The sequence below is a fragment of the Leptodactylus fuscus genome, chromosome 3 (genome assembly GCF_031893055.1).
Source record: "Leptodactylus fuscus isolate aLepFus1 chromosome 3, aLepFus1.hap2, whole genome shotgun sequence".
Lineage (NCBI taxonomy): Eukaryota > Metazoa > Chordata > Amphibia > Anura > Leptodactylidae > Leptodactylus > Leptodactylus fuscus.
Window position 1 is genome coordinate 240,068,698 of NC_134267.1, and position 22,204 is coordinate 240,090,901.

The window sequence follows — 22,204 nt, forward strand, 5'->3', positions numbered from 1 at the left end:
GGTCTTCCATTTCCTTACTATGTTCCTCACAGTGGAAACTGACAGGTTAAATCTCCGAGACAACTTTTTGTTTCCTTCCCCTGAACAACTATGTTGAACAATCTTTGTTTTCAGATCATTTGAGAGTTGTTTTGAGTAGCCCATGATGCCACTCTTCAGAGGAGATTCAAATAGGAGAACAACTTGCAATTGGCCACCTTAAATCCCTTTTCTCATGATTGGATACACCTGGCTATGAAGTGCAAAGCTCAGTGAGGTTACAAAACCAATTTTTTGCTTCAGTAAGTCAGTAAAAAGTAGTTAGGAGGATTCAAATCAATAAAATGATAAAAAGGGGCCAAAATTTTTGCACCGGTCACATTTTGGTTTAATGCATATTGCACATTTTCTGTTAGTACAATAAACCTCATTTCAATCCTGAAATATTACTGTGTCCATCAGTTATTAGATATATCAGACTGACATGGCTGCTGCAAACACCAAAATATTTACAACTAAAAATGATTAAGAGTAATAGGGGGGCCCAAACTTTTTCATAGGACTGTGTATGTGTGTCGTGTGAAGTTGTGTATGTGCAGTATACACTTCTCAAAAAAATGAAGGGACCCTTCCAATATCACCTCCTAGATCTGAAGGAATGAAATCTTCTCATTGAATACTTAGTTCTGTACAAAGTTGAATGTGATGACAACAAAATCACACAAAAATCATCAATGGAAATCACATTTATTAACCAATGGAGGCCTGGATTTGGAGTCCGCCCCCCCCCCCAAAAAAAAAAAATAAAAAAATAAATAAAGTGGAAAAACACACTACAGGCCGATCCAACTTTGATGTAATGGCCCTATAACATGTCAGCATGAGGCTGAATATTGTGTGTGGTCTTCACGTTCCTATATGACCTCCCTACAATGCCTGGACATGCTCCTGATGAGGTTGCAGATGGTTTCCTGAGGGATCTCCTCCCAGACCTGGACTAAAGCATCTGCCAACTCCTGGACAATCTGTGGTGACGTTGATGGATGGAGCGAGACATGATGTCCAAGATGTGCTCAATCAGATTCAGGTCTGATATGTTGGTGAAAGTCATTCTATTTTGGCTAATGTTTTATCTCTACCAAATTGACCACCAGAGATGGGTTATCATGCCAGGCCTTCAGGGTATTTGGCAGTCAACTTTTAGTGAGAACCTCCTATTCCCCATGGTAAAGAAGCCTTGTCTGCTCAATATAGCTTAATTGTCTGGACAGTGACTTGGCATTTCCATGTTTCTCTGGAGGTAGATGGTAGATGGTAGATACACTCTTGTTGTGTTGCAGTGCAGAATCTCAACAGCTGATTGGTTGTCTATGGTTGTCAAAATTGGAAAAAAGTTTGGTGTTATGTTGTAAAAATGGAAATAGTTTGGTGTCTTAGGGAGCAGAGAAAACATGCAGAAAAAGTTGCAATACATCACATTAACTATGCACTGATGGGACAGAACTATCTACTGTCAGTTCAATGTCAGCTATGGACTGTATTTCCCAACAAGAGAGATCAGTTGTGTGTCTGAATCTGCTCACTAGTCAACAAATTAGAGAGAGAAAACCAGTGAGCTAATAATATTATGGCCTAAAGGGATATAGTCTGGCCTGATCTCAGAGTGGCAGGATGACCATCTTTTCTGGCAATCAATGCGAAAGGAAACCCCTAACTGTACAGGAGGTGGTCAGGATTAGGGTTGAGCGATCAGGATCGGAAAGGTTCGGATTCCGATCGGCGATCGAGTAAATTTCACGATTGCGATCGGAATTCCGATCCCGATCTTTTCGAGCGGGATCGAGATCGAGATTGGAGGTTATTTCCCACAATGCTTGGCTACTGGCCAATCATTGTGGGAAAAGCTTAGCAGGCATAGGTATGAATGGAAGCAGCCGGCTGCTTAACCCCCTGCGTCCATTCATTCCTATGGATTTACCGCAGCCTGCCACTCTTCTGCTTTGTTCCTGTTTTACCATATACTCAGCTGAATATACGGTAAAACAGGGATGAAGCAGAAGAGTGGCAGGCTGCGGTAAATCACTGTGTGCTGCGCTGCTGTGAGGACGATGAGGCAAGTTCACGAGTAGATAGATACTACTGTACATTGACTTGTCTATCTTTTAGACAAGTCAATGTACAGTAGTATCTATCTATTCGTGAACTTCGCTCAACTTACCTGCACAGAAGTGCTGCCGCTGCCCTCTTCTGGTCCGGTCCTCTCTCCTTCACATGCCTTCAGAGAGCGCTGCGCCCCCGCCCCTGCCTCCCTAGGCTAGTATTATAGAGATGCTGGGTGAAGGTGCGGCTTGTAGCTTAGGTGAGTGTGGGTGGGTACTGGGAGGGGAGACTTGAGTGATGCGCTCACGTCTCCCTGCCCACACTCTCCTAAGCCATAACAAGCCCCACCTACTCCCATCATCTCTAACTCTAGCCTAGGGAGGTGGCGGCGCTCTGAAGGCCTGTGAAGGAGAGACCAAGACCGGACCAGACCGGGCCAAGAAGAACTGAGAGCGGCAGCAGATCTGTGCAGGTAAGCGGACACCAGGGGGGATTTTTTTTTTTTATCACAACACAGTGTGGATTCTAACAATTAAAGCGTTCAATTTTTACACTGCATGCTGTATAGTGAATAGGATCATTTTTAAAATCCGATCTTCGATTATTAAAAAAATCCCATTGACTTGCATTGGGATCGGAATTGGGATCAGGTTCGAATGGAAAATTTAAAATCGGATTTTAAAAACGATCCTGAAATTTCAAGATCGGCTCAATCCTAGTCAGGATATAGGTGGATGGAGGCGCCATCAAAGTCAAAGTCTGTTTTAGAGATTTCTAGATTATGTGGCAGAGGGACTTTTGGGGCTCCGACAATTTCCAGGGCCTTACTTAAAAGTGACATGATGTTGAACAGCTCCAAGTTACCACATACATGTATTAAGGTCTTGGCATGAGATTTCTTGGTATCATTTTATAATAATAACAAATTATACATTTTCAACAAAATTTTACAATTTTTTCCCCCAAGGTCACCATGCTCCATGCTACCTGTGTATATGTAATATATGTAATCCACACTATTATTGCTGGACAAGTTCTTACGGACATCGGGTGCAACATACATTTCAATGGAGAAGTAGAGAACGTTGCAGAGCCTGCCGACCTGATCATTGGAGGAATCTTACAAGTTTCAATCGTTCAGAGTAGCATGTCAATTTTCTCATCGAACGCATTTAAGGAATCTGTAAGTTGTTACAAGTAAGTTTAAAAGTCCTCATTTTTCTTTACAATTTTAATATTGTGCTTTATGATGTAAGTTAATGGAGTCTTCTGGGCAAATCCCCCCCCCCCCCACTTTTTTTTTTTTTAAAAAAGGTCTGTTAGTGCTGTTTATGGGTTAATAAGTGCACCCATATATCAGATTCTGGGTTCCTATTGTAACAGTAATATGGATGAGATTTTACATATCCCATGCACAGGCTACAACTATAAGGGTTGGTTCACACTAGTGTATGTATTCCATCTGGAAGGAGTCCGTATGGAGACCCCCGGGAGGGAATACAATCGCAATGTTAAGCGATGTGCTGTGAAAGCACATGGACCCCATAGACTATAATGGGCTCCGTGTGCTTGCCGCGCAATGCCCGCATGAATCATTCATTTTGTGCAGTAAGCTTATAGCTGGAGATGGAGGAGCCTCAACAAGTAGAGAATTGGTCATTGACTCCTGTCTAGAGATGAGCGAGTAGTGTTCGATCGAATACTACGGTATTCAAAATACTCATACTCGATCAAATACTACTCGCTATTCGCAGTAAATTTTCAATTCAAAACCAGTGTTGATTGGCCGTATGCTATACAGTGTAGGTAGTATACAGTGTACAGCATTCAGCCAATCAATGCTGGTTCTGCAGCAGCTCGTCGTTGCTAGTCGGGAGAGCTGGGAGCTTGCGGTTACGAGGGAGCTGAATTTATCTCATAGGAATGAATTGACCAGCGTTGATTGGTCAGTGTGCAGCATTTGGCCAATCAACGCTGTTTCTACCGGAGGCTCGTCTGTGAGGAGGCGGAGTCTAAGATCGGACCATAACAGTCTCCATTGTGGTCCGATTTTAGACTCCACCTCCTCATAGACGAGCCTCCGGCAGAACAGCGTTGATTGGATGAATGCTGTACACTGGCCAATCAACGCTGGTCAATTCATTCCTATGAGAAAAAAGTCAGCTGCCTCGTAACAGCAAGCTGCCAGCTCTCCTGACTAGCAAGGATGAGCCTGCTGCAGAACCAGCGTTGATTTGCCGCAGGCTTCACCTTGCTAGTCAGGAGAGCTGGCAGCTTGCGGTCACGAGGAAGCTTACTTTTTCTCATAGGAATGAATTGACCAGCGTTGATTGACTATAATGGGTGCTTTAACTGCACAGCACTCCTCCTAAACACTCTACTCCTGCTACTCGTGGACTTGGTGACTCTCCTTTAGTCGAATAGTGGTTCCCCTGAAACGAGCATTTTTTCCCCCATAGACTGTAATGGGATTCGATATTCGATCGAGTAATCCAATATTGAGGATCTGCTCAAAACGAATCTCGAATCTCGAATATTTCACTGTACACTCATCTCTACTCCTGTCCCATCCCAGGTCAGCAATGCACAATGGCCATCAATAAATGAGCAGTAGGAGAGGGTGAGATGCCATTTGATCGATACCCCTGGGGGATGTTTGTCCATGTATATTGCTGATGATACAGACTCCGCAGAAGTCTGTTATGCCACATCATGTGATAGAGATCCTCCTGTGTCCCGTCAAGCCATATGTGCTTACTTTGGTTGCCTATGCTCATCAACCCTCTTCAGCTCCTGCTGTGTACTGTTCCTGAGTTCTTTGATCTGTGTTTTGTAAGTAATAAGTATGTGGATCTCTCGACTTCAGTTCCTTTTTAGAGATGAGCGAACACTAAAATGTTCGAGGTTCGAAATTCGATTCGAACAGCCGCTCATTGTTCGAGTGTTCGAATGGGTTTCGAACCCCATTATAGTCTATGGGGAACATAAACTCGTTAAGGGGGAAACCCAAATTCGTGTCTGGAGGGTCACCAAGTCCACTATGACACCCCAGGAAATGATACCAACACCCTGGAATGACACTGGGACAGCAGGGGAAGCATGTCTGGGGGCATAAAAGTCACTTTATTTCATGGAAATCCCTGTCAGTTTGCGATTTTCGCAAGCTAACTTTTCCCCATAGAAATGCATTGGCCAGTGCTGATTGGCCAGAGTACGGAACTCGACCAATCAGCGCTGGCTCTGCTGGAGGAGGCGGAGTCTAAGATCGCTCCACACCAGTCTCCATTCAGGTCCGACCTTAGACTCCGCCTCCTCCGGCAGAGCCAGCGCTGATTGGCCGAAGGCTGGCCAATGCATTCCTATGCGAATGCAGACTTAGCAGTGCTGAGTCAGTTTTGCTCAACTACACATCTGATGCACACTCGGCACTGCTACATCAGATGTAGCAATCTGATGTAGCAGAGCCGAGGGTGCACTAGAACCCCTGTGCAAACTCAGTTCACGCTAATAGAATGCATTGGCCAGCGCTGATTGGCCAATGCATTCTATTAGCCCGATGAAGTAGAGCTGAATGTGTGTGCTAAGCACACACATTCAGCACTGCTTCATCACGCCAATACAATGCATTAGCCAGTGCTGATTGGCCAGAGTACGGAATTCGGCCAATCAGCGCTGGCCAATGCATCCCTATGGGAAAAAGTTTATCTCACAAAAATCACAATTACACACCCGATAGAGCCCCAAAAAGTTATTTTTAATAACATTCCCCCCTAAATAAAGGTTATCCCTAGCTATCCCTGCCTGTACAGCTATCCCTGTCTCATAGTCACAAAGTTCACATTCTCATATGACCCGGATTTGAAATCCACTATTCGTCTAAAATGGAGGTCACCTGATTTCGGCAGCCAATGACTTTTTCCAATTTTTTTCAATGCCCCCAGTGTCGTAGTTCCTGTCCCACCTCCCCTGCGCTGTTATTGGTGCAAAAAAGGCGCCAGGGAAGGTGGGAGGGGAATCAAATTTTGGCGCACTTTACCACGTGGTGTTCGATTCGATTCGAACATGGCGAACACCCTGATATCCGATCGAACATGTGTTCGATAGAACACTGTTCGCTCATCTCTATTCCTTTTGTCTGCTCCCCCTGGTGCTTGGTGACTTCTGAGTCACTTCGGGAGGGAGCATCTGTGGGTTTCTCTTCTGTACAAGAAGACCCTCTACACTTTATCAAGAACCAGACAGCTGTTATCCTGGGAGAGAGGTGAGGACATATGTGGTGTTGCTGACTTAGGCCGGGTTCACACAGGGTTTTTTGGTCAGGATTTTGACACGGAATCTGCATCAAAATTTGGCTCAAAAAAAGCGTCCCATTGGATTCAACGGGTTCCTTTTTCCGCGAGCAACATGTCCATTCATTTGGGCTTAATCCGGAGCGGAATGCCGTGACTGCATGCCGGTGCACTGTATGCACTACACTGGCTTCCAGTCATGGCTAGCCATTTATTGGACCAGATTCGTCAAAATCCATTCCAAAAATCCCCATGTGAACCCAGCCTTAAGGAAGTGCCCTGGAGGTGAAACAGTGGAGGCCTCAGCGGACTAGACTGAAGATTTGTTTGGTATTCGTTTCCTCTGTGCTCCGAGCTTGCCCGCATCCTCCACCTCTACCTGCATCACCGCTCCCTTCTTTCTTCTTAAAATTGAAAATCTGAATGATAGACTCTCTTTAACAAGTAGAAATTGAACCAGCCTCGTATTATTTTTTTGCTTTCCTCTGGACTAACACTGCAGGACATAAAACTACCAAATAAATAACATCAGTGGGAATAATGGCCGAGCAGCGCAAACGTACTGGTGCATAGGAAGAATATGCAAATCTGACTTCCATGATGTAATTAGGATGCCAGTGCCTTAAGTATGCACACCAAGAGAGGGCGCTGACTGAGAATGTGCAAGTCTGTCTTCCATGATGTAATTAGGAAGACAGAGTCTCAGTCAAGTAAGCCTATAGAGGGCGCTCCCTTTAACATCATGCCAACCTTCTCAGAGGACTTTGTTTGTAATGATGTTGGGATTATACCAGATACAGTCTTCTCAGCCAAGGACAGCTGTTTCAATGTACTTGCATCTCGTCAGCTTGGCACAGAGAGGACTGATATGGCAGAGGTGAGAGGCTTAGACAGGGTTAAGGGGATATCGTCACTCCATAGGGAGAGACCACCATATAGGTGTGTGGAGTCTTATTAAGCCATAAGACTCCACACACCTATATGGTGGTCTCTCCCTATGGAGTGACGATATCCCCTTAATACTGATGCATAGCCATAGTTATATTCTTTTTACTGTTAGATTGACCAAACCAAGTATCATCATTTTCCTCTTGCTCGTTCTTTTATTCTCACCCTTCTCCATCTTCTTTTTATTCTTTATTATTCTTTGTTTACTAACAGACCACGTTTTCAGTTCTGGAGACATCTCCTGGTCTTCATATTCACCATAGAAGAAATAAATAGAAGACCAGACCTCTTACCTAATATCACTCTGGGATACAACATCTATGACTCCTGTAGTGTAGAACATAAAGCTATACATAGTGTACTGAGTATACTGTCCGGAGGAGAAGAAGCCGTCCCCAACTACAGCTGTGATGAGAAGAACAATGTGGTGGCTTTTATTGGACACTTGATGTCCTCTCCAAGTCTGTCCATAGCTGAGTTAGCCGGTATTTATAGATATCCACAGGTAATATATATATTCAGGCCTCATTCACACGGCAGTATCACTTTTTTATTTATTTTTTTGATTTATTTAAGAAAAACAAAAAACTTTGTCCAGAACACAGAACGCTGAATATAATAGCAATGCGCCGAAACGAGTGTGCGAACAAAGCAAAACACATACAATATGGAGAAAACCAATGGAAAGTGTCTTTGGTACCAACATAGAGAGATTCCTCTAAAAGGAGGACCCTGAAAAGAACATCGAAATCACCACCTGTGTGTCCATTACCATAACCGTAGCGATAAGGTTACAATACGAGGGTGCCATATATCTTAGAAATGAGAAACGTGCACAGAACTAATAGGAGATGTAAGCTTAGACTATACAGTCTAAGAACACACCAAAGTTATCAAACAGCATCGGAAACTTTAAGAAACCACTACAACTTTCTTCACCTCCAGGCCTGTCTGCTGTCATATCCGTTCAGGACTTAATCAAAGTTTTTGGACTCAGCTCCTGTTGTGCTGAAGCATATCGGGCGGCTACCTTACGACTCCATACTAATTGATGTGTCTTTCCATTCTTACTCTGAGTTCACTCAACTCCCGATCTCCTTCCAAATTGATTTTCTAACATGTCCATCGATTAAGGCACTCTACCTGAGAGAGCTGAGGCTGGAGTCTAGCAATCGCACTTCATCGCTACAGCAACTTCTACTCCGGAAGAAAAGTCCTCCAAGACCTCTATCTAATCTCTACTCCAACCTTCTGCGCCAACTAAGCACGGAGCTTCCCCCAAATGTGAGGCAGAACTTCAAATGTTCCTCACCCCTGGAGAAAGATCCTCTGTCTTCGAACACTACATGGGCCCTTCTAGATGTATACACTTACAAGAATCGAGCTTTAAATTGGTCACCAGATGGTATACAATGCCCACTCTAATTCATAAGTTCTATCCTGAGGCTTCCCCTTTGTGTTGGTGCTACCATAAGGCTTCAGGCTCCTATCTGCATATTTGGTGGAAATGCGAAAAGAAATTTCCCTACTAGTAGCTCATTCAGTGGGTTCTGAACCAGGTTTGTGTACTCCCCAAATCTCTGACCCCTGTAGGCATAAAAGCTGTGGGCCACCTTGCCCTTGAGTCCCACAAGCAACTCTGGCTTTCGTCAAGTATTTGATCCCTTTATACTGGGCATCCGAATCCCCTCCTTCAGTATCCCATTTTCTACAGAAAGTCTCTCGTAGCCCGTATGGAGGAACGTTCCCACTTGGAGCTTTGCACTCACCAAAAGTTCCTCTCCATGTGGGCGCCATGGTATACTGTCTCTAACAATCTTACCATGGCGCATCTGTGGGAACCCCTTGGTTAATTATAGTATTCTTTGGGACTTTTACTCCCAGCATTCATTGTTCCCCCCCCCTCAACGTTTCAACTCCCGCTGTGTCCTTTGTTACTCTCTTTATGGTTATATACCAGTACCATTGAATGTTTTTTTTTGTGACTGTATTTCTACGCTTATTGTTTTCAACGCTGTATGTTCATCGGTATTATTTTGAAATTCCAATAAAACGTTATTTACAGAAAAGAAAACTAAAGTCACAGGTTAAAAATTCCTATGTATTTCAGGTGTACCCCCTCCCCCCTTACTAATGGCACACTTATATAAAGAAATGACTTATATAAAGAAATGACTTCTATAAAAATTTTCCCATTTTGGGGACTTGCAAGTGTGACAGGTTTGTTATTTTGAAAAAAAAAATTATCGTAGTATGCCAGATTGAAAAGTCTTTAAAAAAGTTGTCAAAAACTATCCCTTTATAGGAACCATCATGGAATTGGTATTGGGTGGAGCAGTAGTGGGCATTAGTATTGAGTGGAGCAGTAGTGGGCATTGGTATTGGGTGGAGCAGTAGTGGGCATTGGTATTGGGTGGAGCAGTAGTGGGCATTGGTATTGGGTGGAGCAGTAGTGGGCATTGGTATTGGTTGGAGCAGTAGTGGGCATTGGTATTGGTTGGAGCAGTAGTGGGCATTGGTATTGGGTGGAGCAGTAGTGGACATTGGTATTGGGTGGATCAGTAGTGGGCATGAATATTGAGTGGAGCAGTAGTGGGCATTGGTATTAGGAGGAGCAGTAGTGGACATTGGTATTGGGTGGATCAGTAGTGGGCATGAGTATTGAGTGGAGCAGTAGTGTTTGTTTTTTATTTTATTTAACTGTTAGTATACAGTGTGGCAGTGGCAAATGTCAATTTCAGAATTTGTGGCAGACTGTCAACACTCCTGGACTACCTACTAGTTGAAAAAAAAAAAAAAATGCCACCAAATATTACCCCATTATTGGAGCAGAATTTTGTAACACCATAGAAATGAAGTGACAATGATAGAATTTCAAGAAAATATGTTACACAAAGTTGCAAAGAAATGGAGCCACCAAGAAATCATCCCTTTAAGGGAGTAGATGCCACATCAACATGGCGTTAGCATTGGAAGAAGCAATGGCATGTATTTTTTTGAGGTGGGGACCTTTTTGATCTATATTTTTTTATTATGCCAACAGTATGGAATAGTAGAAGATGATGAACCAGGCCATAGGAGATATATGTTTGCAGGGGTGGTAGTGGTGGCAACATGAGTGGCAGTACAATATGGAATAGACCATGACAAAGCAGTCCACAGGAGAGGATCTCTGGCTTGTCAGTATTAGGAGGTAGCATCAGTATTACAATATATGGAGATTGATATGAGGAGACAGAGGCTGGAGGGGTGTGAAAATACTCAAGGATCCATTGTCTGATTCATTTAACAAAATTTTTTCCAGTTTGGTCCACAAAGGCGTTACATCATCCCCAGAAACACTGAACACTCTTTCAGCTGTTTTGTTTGAGGCTGGACAGTTGCAATAGTTAGGCATGTGTATCAGATATACATGTATGTTCTGATGTGTGTAGAGTTTAATAGCTGCAAAATCTTTGCCCATTCAGGCAACATTGCCATCCTCTTCTATGGCGCAGGAGGTGTGTCCATTTATGATCTTCTGCTCCTGTTGTTTTAGCACTGCTGGGTGTTCAGTGCGGTGTGTCAGTCTAACCTCAGGAATATGATTATTAGCAGCTCACTGTCACCTCCAACTAACACAGGAACATTTCCATGTGGACAGAAAAGGTGCAAAACCTGCCCTCACATACTGACCACCGACAAGATAGAGATACCAAACTCTAACAGGGAATATAAAATCCCAGGTACGTTCACCTGTAACACACCTAATGTAGTGTATGTGATCATGTGCACCAAATGTTCCACCGAAAATCTGTATGTTGGAGAGACCGGCCAGAAGCTCAGAATGAGAATTAATTCACATCGCCATACAATTAGAGAACAAAGAATGGACCTTCCCGTGCCAAAACATTTCAGCAGTGAAGATCATAATATCACCAATGACATGAAAATTTTGGTTTTAAGAGGGAATTTTAAATCCAGGAAAGAGAGACGGATTTATGAGTACAAGTTTATGACCTTGTTTAACAGTCTCGAGAAAGGGATGAATCTCTCACATGGGTTCATGGCATCCTACAGAAATCACTGAACTGAGACAGCCATAATAGACATTACAAACTGATGAATTGTTTAGTTGTATAACCAATAACCTTCTTCCCCCCTCCCTCCTAGAATTCTATTCTTATGTGTCCCTCTGTACATAAATAAGCATCCTGCAGAAATTGTTTTAGATATACCTGAAGAAGAAGCCGAGAGCTTCGAAACGTTGTAATCTACCATCATTATTAGATAGCCATTAAAAAAGGGATCAACTACTGAAGACTCTCAAGTTTTGTGTTTTTTATATTTCCTACCCACTGGCTAACACAGTACAAAGACAAACATCTTATACCATATGATGATCAGTAGAGCCGGTCCATAGTTTCAGGACATGATGGTCATTTCATGTATTTCCCTTCCAGATCAGCTATGGAGCTATGGATTCCATATTTAACGACAAGCTCCGTTTCCCTTCCTTATACCGCACGGTTCCTGATGGGAGGGATCAGTATAAGGCCATCGTTCTCTTACTGAAGCATTTTGGATGGAGCTGGGTGGGGATTGTAGTAGGAGAAGATGAAGGAAGCCAACGAGCCGCCATGGAGCTGAATAGTGTAATAACTCAGAACGGGATGTGTGTCGCTTATCAAGTCATTGTCAAAAAACAAATCACATCATCTAATATATTCCATGGTTATATGGGATACAACAGGGTGGAGCATCAGATACTGAAGACACATTGTGATGTTATTATATTTATTGGGACCTCTGATGATCTACAGATTGTTCAGAATAAAATAATGAAGGAATATAATGGCAAAAAAGTCTTTGTATTAGCGGCTTCATTTGCTATGTGGAATATACAATATGGTGATGAACTGACAGGATCTCTACAGATTTCACTACCAAGAAGGAATATTCCAGGGCTGAAGGATTATTTGCTCGGTGCTGGTCTGTACAAACATCTGAACTCTTCAATAATGTCTGACATACGGTTTACCTATCTATCTAAAGATAAACATTTCTTAAGGAAAGTGGATCCTTATATGTATGACGTTAGTAATTTCCGCTATACCTTTAGTATATACTCTGCCGTCTACGCTGTGGCGAATGCATTACATGACTTATCATTAATAGAAGGAAATCTCAAGTCATTGTCTAAAAACAGATCCCAGATGTTATCAAAGGTAAGTAGTCTGGTAAATATAGGGCAGAGGGAATGTCGTCACTCCATAAGGAGAGAACCATCATTAAGGTGTGTGGAGTCTTATTAAGCCATGAGCGCTCCACTGTGCAAAGGAACATGGGAAGAATATGCAAATCTGATTTCCCTGATGTAATTAGGAAGCCAGTGCCTCAAGTATGCACACCAATAGAGGGCGCTGACTGAGAATGTGCAAGTCTGTCTTCCATGATGTAATTAGGAAGACAGAGTCTCAGTCAAGCAAGCCTATAGAGGGTGCTCCCTTTAACATCATGACAACCTTCTCAGAGGCCTTTGATTGCAATGATGTTGGGATTATACCAGATACAGTCTTCTCAGCCAAGGACAGCCATTTCGATGTATTTGCATCTCATCAGCTTGGCGTAGAGAGGACTGATCTGGCAGAGGTGAAAGGCTTAGACAGGGTTGAGGGGATATCGTCAATCCATAAGGAGTCAGAGCCCTCTATTGGTGTGCATACTTGAGGCACTGTCTTCCTAATTACATCAGGGAAGTCAGATTTGCATATTCCTCCCATGTTCCTTTGCACAGTGGAGCGCTCATTGCTTAATAAGACTCCACACACCTTAATGGTAGTTCTCTCCTTATGGAGTGACGATATGCTTATGCCTTCTCATTCTACCACCTCCACATTATGATCCCTTGCCCATCTGTGGCCTCCTCATGCTGCTGCTACCTCAACACTATGTCACTTCTCATGCTGTTCCCACCCCTCGCACTCCATGACTGGGCCACTATTTTGCCTTTTTGGCCTGGCTGACATCATCATTTATTTGACCCTTCTTCTGATCTGTCAGAAGGAGGGAAAAATGAGACACACGACGGACCCAGTCTGTGTAGCAGGTGTAACACCTGTATGGTCCCATCAGAATTGGCTTATGATTTGGTAGCCAAAAGCAAGAGTGGATACAAATTGCAGAAGACCTGCAAATATTCCAATCACATGTCTTTCTTGTTTTGAATCTATCTCTATTTATTTTTGGCATCAGCAATACTGATAGATTACTGACCAAATCCTGACCCAGTGAAGGCGGATGCTCAACAGACAGATTAATTTGGATAGAATCTAATCTTTTTGGGACGAAGCGGGCGAATTGAATTTTTGAAAACTTTGCTCATCTCTAGTCAGGAACCCCGGCTTGGAAATTAAATGACCACTAGGGGGTGGTTTCCAGTTTTTCTTCTTCTTGTTCTTCCTTCTTTCCTTTGAATTAGCACAGGGGACTCTTCCTTCTTCCTTGGTCACTTGAGCTGTAAGTTACACGTTGTTGCAGACATTACACTGAGCGTCCTGGCCTGTCCATCGCAGCGACTATTCCACTGTCACAGGCTGTGCTAATACACTGGAGCAAGATCCTCGGCAGCATTGAACACAACAGTTAAATTAGATAATTTGTACAGTGTGACATACACATAGACTTCATCACATATGGGAAGTCCAAACAGGAAAAAAATAAAGAGGAAATATAATAGATCAGACTGGACTAGGATAAACCACAAGAGCAAACTGAACAGCAAGATATCAACTAGGTAAGCTCCAAGGTATTGGACTATGCAGTCAGGGATTAACCTGGCCTCTTTCATGCCTTAGCCCCCCCCCCCCCCTTCCCGCTTCCCTCCAAACATCACCCCCAAAAAATGATGTGCTTCACACTCTGTCACACAATATACACAATACAAAAGGTTAATAAATCAGTTTTTAAGAATTCTTAAGATCAAAGATCAACACCTCGGCATTAACAACGAAAATAACTTCACACATCGTCTGCTCAGTGAATGGACGAGCCATTCTTTTTACTTGGAGTGCCACGGATAGCTGACTACTAGACTTCAGCTATCTTTGTCATTCCCACCAAAGCGTGGGTCCATCCATCCACCAAGCGACTTGCCTATATTCACCCTGACTGAGTGACCACTTCTTCCAGTCTCTGTAAAGTTTGCAACACAGACATCTTTGGCTCCTCACTTCTCCAGACACCTGACCCACATTGTCTCCACCTACATAAAGCCCCCGTCCTGCTGATACCCCAATTATAAAATATATAATCCCCCCATAATGAATAATACTCCCAAGTGCATATTTATGTTCATAATGTCTGTGTGTACCTTGTATAATAGTGCCCCTTATTAATATTGCCCCAGATATTTCATAATTTAATAATTTTCCAGGTCACTAATAAAAACAGATCGATCAGATGTGTGAATGCACCGTGGTACCTGTGTAAGTGCTGTGACCCCTTCTCTGTTTACATAGTATCATACATCTCATAGCAGCCATGTAATGTAACTACAGCCTTGTCCTATACTCGTCTGTGCAACAAGACTGTAATTACATCAAAAGGTCACCATAACCCCTTCATACAGCTGATCAGCGGGGAGTCACTGATCTCTTATTAATAATCTGTGCAAAGGATAAATCAGCAATAAAAATGAGCTGAAACGTTCCTTTGATAAAACCTAATTGCCGTGAGGTTGTTCAGGATAACCACTTTTTTAAGATGAGCCAGTCCTGCTGTGTGGTGGGGATTTCTGCCAAAAGAAAACCCCCACAACAGCAGAACAATACTGCGGTGGGAGACATCAGAGCACAAGGTATTGTGACCCATTGCGGCCCCTGCACACATTATCATGCTCCATAGTGGCTCTGAACATGGTATTATGCTCCATGGTGGCCCCTGCACACAGTATTATGTCCCATAGTGGCCCCTGCACACAGTATTATGCCCCATAGTGGCCCCTGCACACAGTATTATGCTTCATAATGGCTCCTGCACACCATATTATGCTCTATAGTGGTCCCTGCACACACAATTTTGCCTCATAGCCCACCCATGAACTATTATTATACTCTGGGGTCAGAAAAGATAATATATAATGACCAGAGACCCAGGGAGGTGATAAACATAAAAACCAATGTTACTTACCTCTCTTGGGCTCTGGCTCACTCCTTGCTGCTTTCAGATCACTTCATCACATGGGCCAGGCCAACACCACGACACATAATGAGGCCAGCCTGGTCCACATCTGACCTGGGGCATCACTAAAGAGGTGCTAAGCCTGCTGGGAATAACACTGGATCACATGTGAGGTGAGTAACACTGTTTTTATATTAACTGACCTCCCCTTGCTCTCCAATGAATATACTCCAGAATCTAAAAAGACCCGAGAGTATAATGATAGTAGTATGAGAAAAAGAGGACGCAGAGGTGGTTATGAGTAGGAGCGTGGTTAGGTATCCCAATGTTTTCCTGCATGGACCACGGATATTTATGGAGGGGCTAACCCATCAGGAACTTCTCCCTAACAAGCCTGCCCGGAGCAGAGATCGCCTGATCACTAGTGACTAAGCCCTGAGACATCTACATAGTGACTGCCCCAAACCATCTAATAGGGAGGAGATGATGGAACAACCCTGGAATCTCTGATGTCCATAACACACATCCCATTATTCCACAGGTCAACCGATACTTACAGAAGGTTAATGTCACGACTCCGGGCGGTGAGAGGGTTTACTTTACTGATCAAAGAAATGTGCCCGGAAGATTTGATGTGGTGAATTATGTTATTTCCAAGACAGAGAAAGAAATAAGACAAGTTGGATATTTTCATAATGTGGACGGCCATGAACAGTTTATAGTAAATGATGATGATATTCGATGGAATCCAAGATACACTCAGGTAAATTCTATAATCATTTGATGTATTTTATTTATTTCTTCCAATATTTATGTGAAAAAAACCTTCTATTCTCTTCTCTCCTGGGCTCAGAATTTGAAAAACTAACAATTTGGAATTTTAGGTCAAATCCAATTCATTGTGGACCCATTAACCCAACTCCATTCATCACCACCTTCCATGCCTATGTCAGTCAACCAACAAGGGATTGTGTGTCCAGAAAACAGCACTGGGTACTAGTCATCCTGCAACTTAACTCACCCGTAGCCGAGCTGCTAACAGTGGAATCGCTACTGTATCAATTTAGCGGATTTCATTGCATTTTTCCAACTAATAGCATGTGCTCAACCCCGGTGGAGGATACTTACCTGAGCTGTTGTTTCTTTGCATATCTTGACCATTTCTAACATCCATCTTCACCAGGGCAAGGTGTTGCTTGCACTTCTCCTCCTTTGTTTTATGGGTGTAAAGTGCTGCACTCCCATTTGGTTTTACAGTTAATGACTCTAGACTAGAGAAGTAACACGGCAGAGGAACTGCCGCGTTGCTTAGTTGCAAATTGAGTTGAATAACACATTATCCCTGTACGGTGCATGTACTGAATCTAGTGGTGTGCCATTTTATTAACATATATATCATAGTTTATATCATAGCGGTTCTGTTCTTGGCCAGAAAAGTGTCTGCGCATTTCAGCCATTCTTATGTGGTAAAACAACCTGCTAGATATGCAATGACACAATGGTCTGCCATTTTAACATCTTATCTGTGAGGTTCCAACTCAGTGAGATGTCATCTTCAATGTACTGGGGCGTCCGTGTGAGCAGCCAAAAGCAGTGTTTGATAACTGCATGAAGGAGACCGCAGGAACAATGTGTTATTTTGAGATCCACCACTGAAGGCTTATGACGGCAATGTGTCGCCTTCTCAAGCCCTTTGGAAAGGCCACCCAATATGTCAACAGGAATAAATGCAGCATCAGCCATGTCATCCCTTTATTATGTAGTGGTAAAACAGCTTCTAACTTTTGGTCACCGTCATTGCCCTGGGTTGATGCAAAATGAACTGGGAGAAGAAGAAGATCTTGGTCAGGGTCATTATGGTGGAAGACCTGGAAGAAAAGGAGGAGGAGGAAAACTCTTCTTGATATGTCACAGGCACAGTCAGGGGAAGGAGGCTAATCCTTATTTTTAAAGCTGATCCTCACTGGCCAAGAAAACCAACCATGGTAGGCCCTTGGGTCTGTGTACACACTTGAAAGTATGGAAGGCTCTATGTTCCACTGTTTATACAATAACAAGTTTAATATTTGCATCAATCAGAGGAATGAGGACTGGACCATCATGCTCTTAGACCCTTGCTATAAACCCAAGATAGAGTCATTCTTAGTAGTTCTAAACTATGTTTAATAGATAGTATCCAAGAAGCCTTGGCAGGATTATACACTATGTTTTATAGATAGATTGTAGGAGCCGTGACAGTGTCATTCACTGTGTGTTATGGATCTCTATGTCTATAGAAGTTTGTACCAAACTTATCTGACTACTGGGCCACTTAGGCCACTTGAACCTATCTTTTCTATGTGCGTTATGATCACAGAAATAGTCAAGCACAGTTCTTCATTCAACTCTCCAAGCCATGGCTGTGCGCCTAGGGGAACCTGAGAATCTCCCATTCTAAAAACTGTATGAGTTTCAGCCAGGAGATCTTCACTCATCATCATTTTCTCATCTAGCCAATGATTTTGAGATAAATTTCTTAGGCGGAAATCCCCCTTGAAACAGAATAAAACCAAATAACAACTATTAGAAGATCCCATGATAGATAAGTCAATGGCCAATAAAATGCAAATACTAAATCCTCTTGTATATTGGCATTTTTTCCCAGAAGTCTCAATCTTTGATTTATAAACCTCCTTCTATCCCCAGACCCCACAATCTGTCTGCACTCCAAGCTGTCTACATGGATATAGGAAAGTCCTCGCAAAAGGTCAACAGAGATGCTGCTACTATTGTGTCCCCTGTCCGGAGGGTGAAATCGCCAATGAGACAGGTAATAGTTATCTACAGACTGTCAAGCAAACAAAACTAAACTAAACAATGTCATAGAATCAGAATAATTTGTTGTTTTCTGGCACACAAATGGCACATTGTTGGGACACAGCTGATTGTTCTAAAAGTGGGCACCAAAATGCATTGAAGTGAATGGGAAGTGTTTAGAAGCGCTTGCGTGTACGGCTTGGAATGAGCCAAGTGCTTACGCCGTGTGAAGGGGCCCATAGAGAAAAAAAACAGCCCATTCATTTCAATGGGGAGCGCTTGTATGCTGGCTCCCATTGAAATGGATGGGATCTGCTTTATACGCGCTGATTCTGAACGTGTTTTAACGTTCAGAATCAGTTAGCGTACCCTAAGTGTGAGTAAATGTGGTAAGTGTGCTCGAAAACTGATGCCTTCTGCTGCTCAGTCCAAGTGTGTCTCTCCCAGAGAAAATGGAGACTAATAATGTCTGAAAACAGGAAACAGGTGGCAGCAAGGATTACAAAGAATACAATCTATATGAACTGTATGATTACATCTAGATGAAACAGCACACTCCCCGTCTGAAATTCCGTAAGGATGGGGGCCACACGGTGGCTCAGTGGTTAGCACGGCAGCCTTGCAGCACTGAAGTCCTGGTGTTCAAATCCCGCCAAGGGCAAAAAACCATCTGCAAGGAGTTTGTATGTTCTCCCCGTGTTTCCATGGATTTCCATCCCATATTCCAAAAAAGACATACTGATAGGGGAAAAATGTACATTGTGAGCCCTATGTGGGGCTCACAATCTACATAAAAAAATTAAAAAAAAATTCCGTAAGGATATATATATATATTAAAGTTCAATAGCCTAGAAAACAAACACAAATATGTATGTAATGCGATAATAACTTCAAATGAGGTAGATGACAGGCAGTTTCTGAGATAATCCAAAGATACCCATCTTCGGATCGGAGAAGCGGCACTGGGCCAAACTATCTCCGACCCAGTAGTAATCCAATGAACGAAGTATTAGGGTAGTACTTTCAAGTTTGGTTTATTCTGTCGCCATTTTCCTCTTCCTTGAAGAATGATGAGATATTCCTTTCTCCACCGGTTCCAAAAGTAATCAGCGACGTATTGCACACGTTTCTATTGTTTCTGATAGGTATTTGAATGAGTAAACTCTTTGCTGATTGTTAGTGGGTTCCCGATCTTTTGGGTGAGAAGTGTAGCTGGCGTAAGAATGGTCGGCATTTCGGGATCCATTGACACTGGGACGAGTGGTCTTGAGTTGATTATGGCTGAAACTTCGGCCAGGAGAGTGACCAGAGTCTCATGGGTGAGCCTTGAAGATTTCACGTCCATAAGCATAGAGTTCAGGATGTTGCGTGAGATTCCAATCATCCTTTCCCAGGAACCTCCCATGTGAGAACTATGTGGAGGATTGAAGATCCAGGTACAACCTCCTTCTGCCAGTTGTTCCTGAATTGGCTTGATGTTGATATCCAGATCTCGACAAGCACCAATGAAGTTGCTTCCATGGTCGGACCTTAACTGTTTCACTGGTCCTCTGATCGCTAGAAAACGCCGGAGAGTGTTACTCAGGCTGGATGTGTCCATAGACTCGATTACCTCTATGTGGACAGCACGGACACTCATGCAAGTGAATAATACAGACCAACGTTTGCTGTTGGCATACCCGCCTCGAGTTTTGCATGCGGATATCATCCATGGCCCAAAGACGTCTAGGCCAACGTAGGTGAAAGGTGGTTCGGCACTCAGTCTGTCAGGGGGCAGGTCAGCCATTTGTTGATGTACCTGTTTTCCCCTGGTTTTGCGACATTGAACACAGCGATGTAGTGCTCCTGCTATGCGTCCTTTCATACCTATGATCCACAGATTGTATTTCGCCTTCTGTAATCTGCCTGCCTTGGTGTTCGGTTTTTTCATGAAAGTGCCGGATTAATAGATCGGTGATATGATGTTTGCTGGGTATGATACAAGGATGTTGCTCTGAAGCCATGATCTTGGCTTGATTTAAACAACCACCGACTCTCAGCAAACCAAAACTGTCCATCACTGGATTTAAATGGGCAATGGGGCTTTTGAGAAGGATTTGCTGTTTGTGGTATAGGCATTTCCATTCGGTGCTGAATATGCTCTGCTGGACGTAACGTATTATAAGGGACTCACAGTGAGAAATGTCCTCGGCAGAGAGTGGTTTATGGCAAACATGCCAACCGTGACCGTCTTTATCTCCATGTGAGTTGTTATAAGATCTCGCAATGTGGACTAACCTTGCTATAGACTTGGCAAGTTTCATCCAATTGGAGAAGCGTTCAAAGCGATGGCAACCGAGGCTGGAGGATGTTTTAGTGTTCGTGGTCAAAGCACTAACCTCGGAGCGGACTTCTGGGTCACCATCCGGATCCTGAATGCTGAAGACTTCCTGGACACATTCACTTCCCTCCTGTTCCAACAGAAACTTAGGACCTGAAAGCCAAGAAGAGTTAGCAAAGGAACTTATAGACATACGTCTAGTGGCATGGTCAGCTGGATTAAGTTCGGATGGGATATAGTGCCATTGTTCAGGCTTGGAAGATCTCCTTATTCTCTCGATGCGGTTACTGACGTACATATAGAAGCGCCTTGTTTGGTTGTAGATGTAACCTAAGACAATCTTACTGTCACTGTAGTATTGTACGTTGTCTATGTTGGCATCCAGCTTATGCTGTATAAAGTCTGCGAGTTCTACTGCAAGCACGGTCCCACAGAGCTCAAGCCTGGGAATAGTGTGTTCAGGCTTGGGAGCTAACTTAGCTTTGCCGAAAACGAACCCAACGTGATCTTGATTGTTGGGTCCCATCACCTTCAGATAGGCAACTGCTGCAATGGCCTCCATGAATGCATCCGAGAACACATGGAGTTCCCTTCTAGTGCTAGCAGCGAGTGAGGTTCTGGCTTAACATCTTGGTATATGGATTTCATCCAAGGCACACAAAGATTGCTTCCAGGTTTCCCATTTTGATTCCTTATCAGGGGAAGTGGGGCATCCCAGTCTTTGACTGTTTCGGAAAGTTGTCGCAGAAGAGATTTACCTTGTATGGTTATTGGTGCTACAAATCCCAGTGGGTCGTATAAGCTATTCACCACTGACAGGACACCACGTTTAGTGAATGGTTTATCTGCGCAGTTGATTTGGAAACGTAAGGTGTTGACTGACAGGTTCCACCTGAAGCCTAGGCTTCTCTGCACAGGCGGACAATCTGATCCCAGGTCTATGTCCTTGAATATTGGAGCATAGTCATTTGACTCAAAGGCTCTCATGACAGCTGGGCTGTTTGAAGCAATTTTGTGCAGTCTAAGATTAGCTCGGTACAGCATACCTTGGGTCCTCTTGAGTAGGTCGATCGCCGCTTCTTCTGTGGGTAGAGATTTTAGTCCATCATCTACATAGAAGTTTTCTCTACAAAGTCTCTGGCGTCTATTCCATATTCGGACTCTCCTTCTTGTGTGGTTCTCCGCAAACCATAGGTTACCACTGCGGGGGAAGGGCTGTTGCCAAATACGTGCACCCTCATGCGATACTCCACCATCTCTTTGCTGGGGTCATTGTCCTTGTACCACAGGAACCTGAGGAAATTCCTATGGTCCTCTCAGACTATGAAACAGTGAAACATCTGTTCAATGTAGCGGTGATGGCAATGGGCTCTTTCCGGAACCTCATCAACACTCCTACTAGGACCTGCGAGGAGGATATCGTTGAGAGATACGCCTTGATGTTTGGCACTTGAGTCAAAGACAACTCTAATTTGCTTAGGTTTCCGTGGGTCATACACTCCGAATGAGAGTAGGTACCAGCACTCCTCATTTTCTTTTAAGAGAGGCGCTGGCTCCGCATAGTGATTCCGGAATATTTTGCTCATAAAGCTGATAATGTGTTCTTTCATCT

The 22,204-nt window shown here is 43.4% G+C and overlaps 1 protein-coding gene across 1 annotated transcript in view; it reads left to right on the top strand.

Moving 5' to 3' along the window:
* The window catches only part of LOC142196967 (vomeronasal type-2 receptor 26-like), a 34,451-nt gene that overhangs the window by 4,133 nt on the left and 8,114 nt on the right, over positions 1 to 22,204 (top strand). The window contains exons 3-6 of the mRNA XM_075266938.1: positions 8,314 to 8,600; positions 11,759 to 12,523; positions 16,018 to 16,239; positions 18,162 to 18,285. Coding sequence (XP_075123039.1) covers positions 8,314 to 8,600; positions 11,759 to 12,523; positions 16,018 to 16,239; positions 18,162 to 18,285 — 1,398 coding nt within the window. The remainder of the gene's footprint in view (positions 1 to 8,313; positions 8,601 to 11,758; positions 12,524 to 16,017; positions 16,240 to 18,161; positions 18,286 to 22,204) is intronic.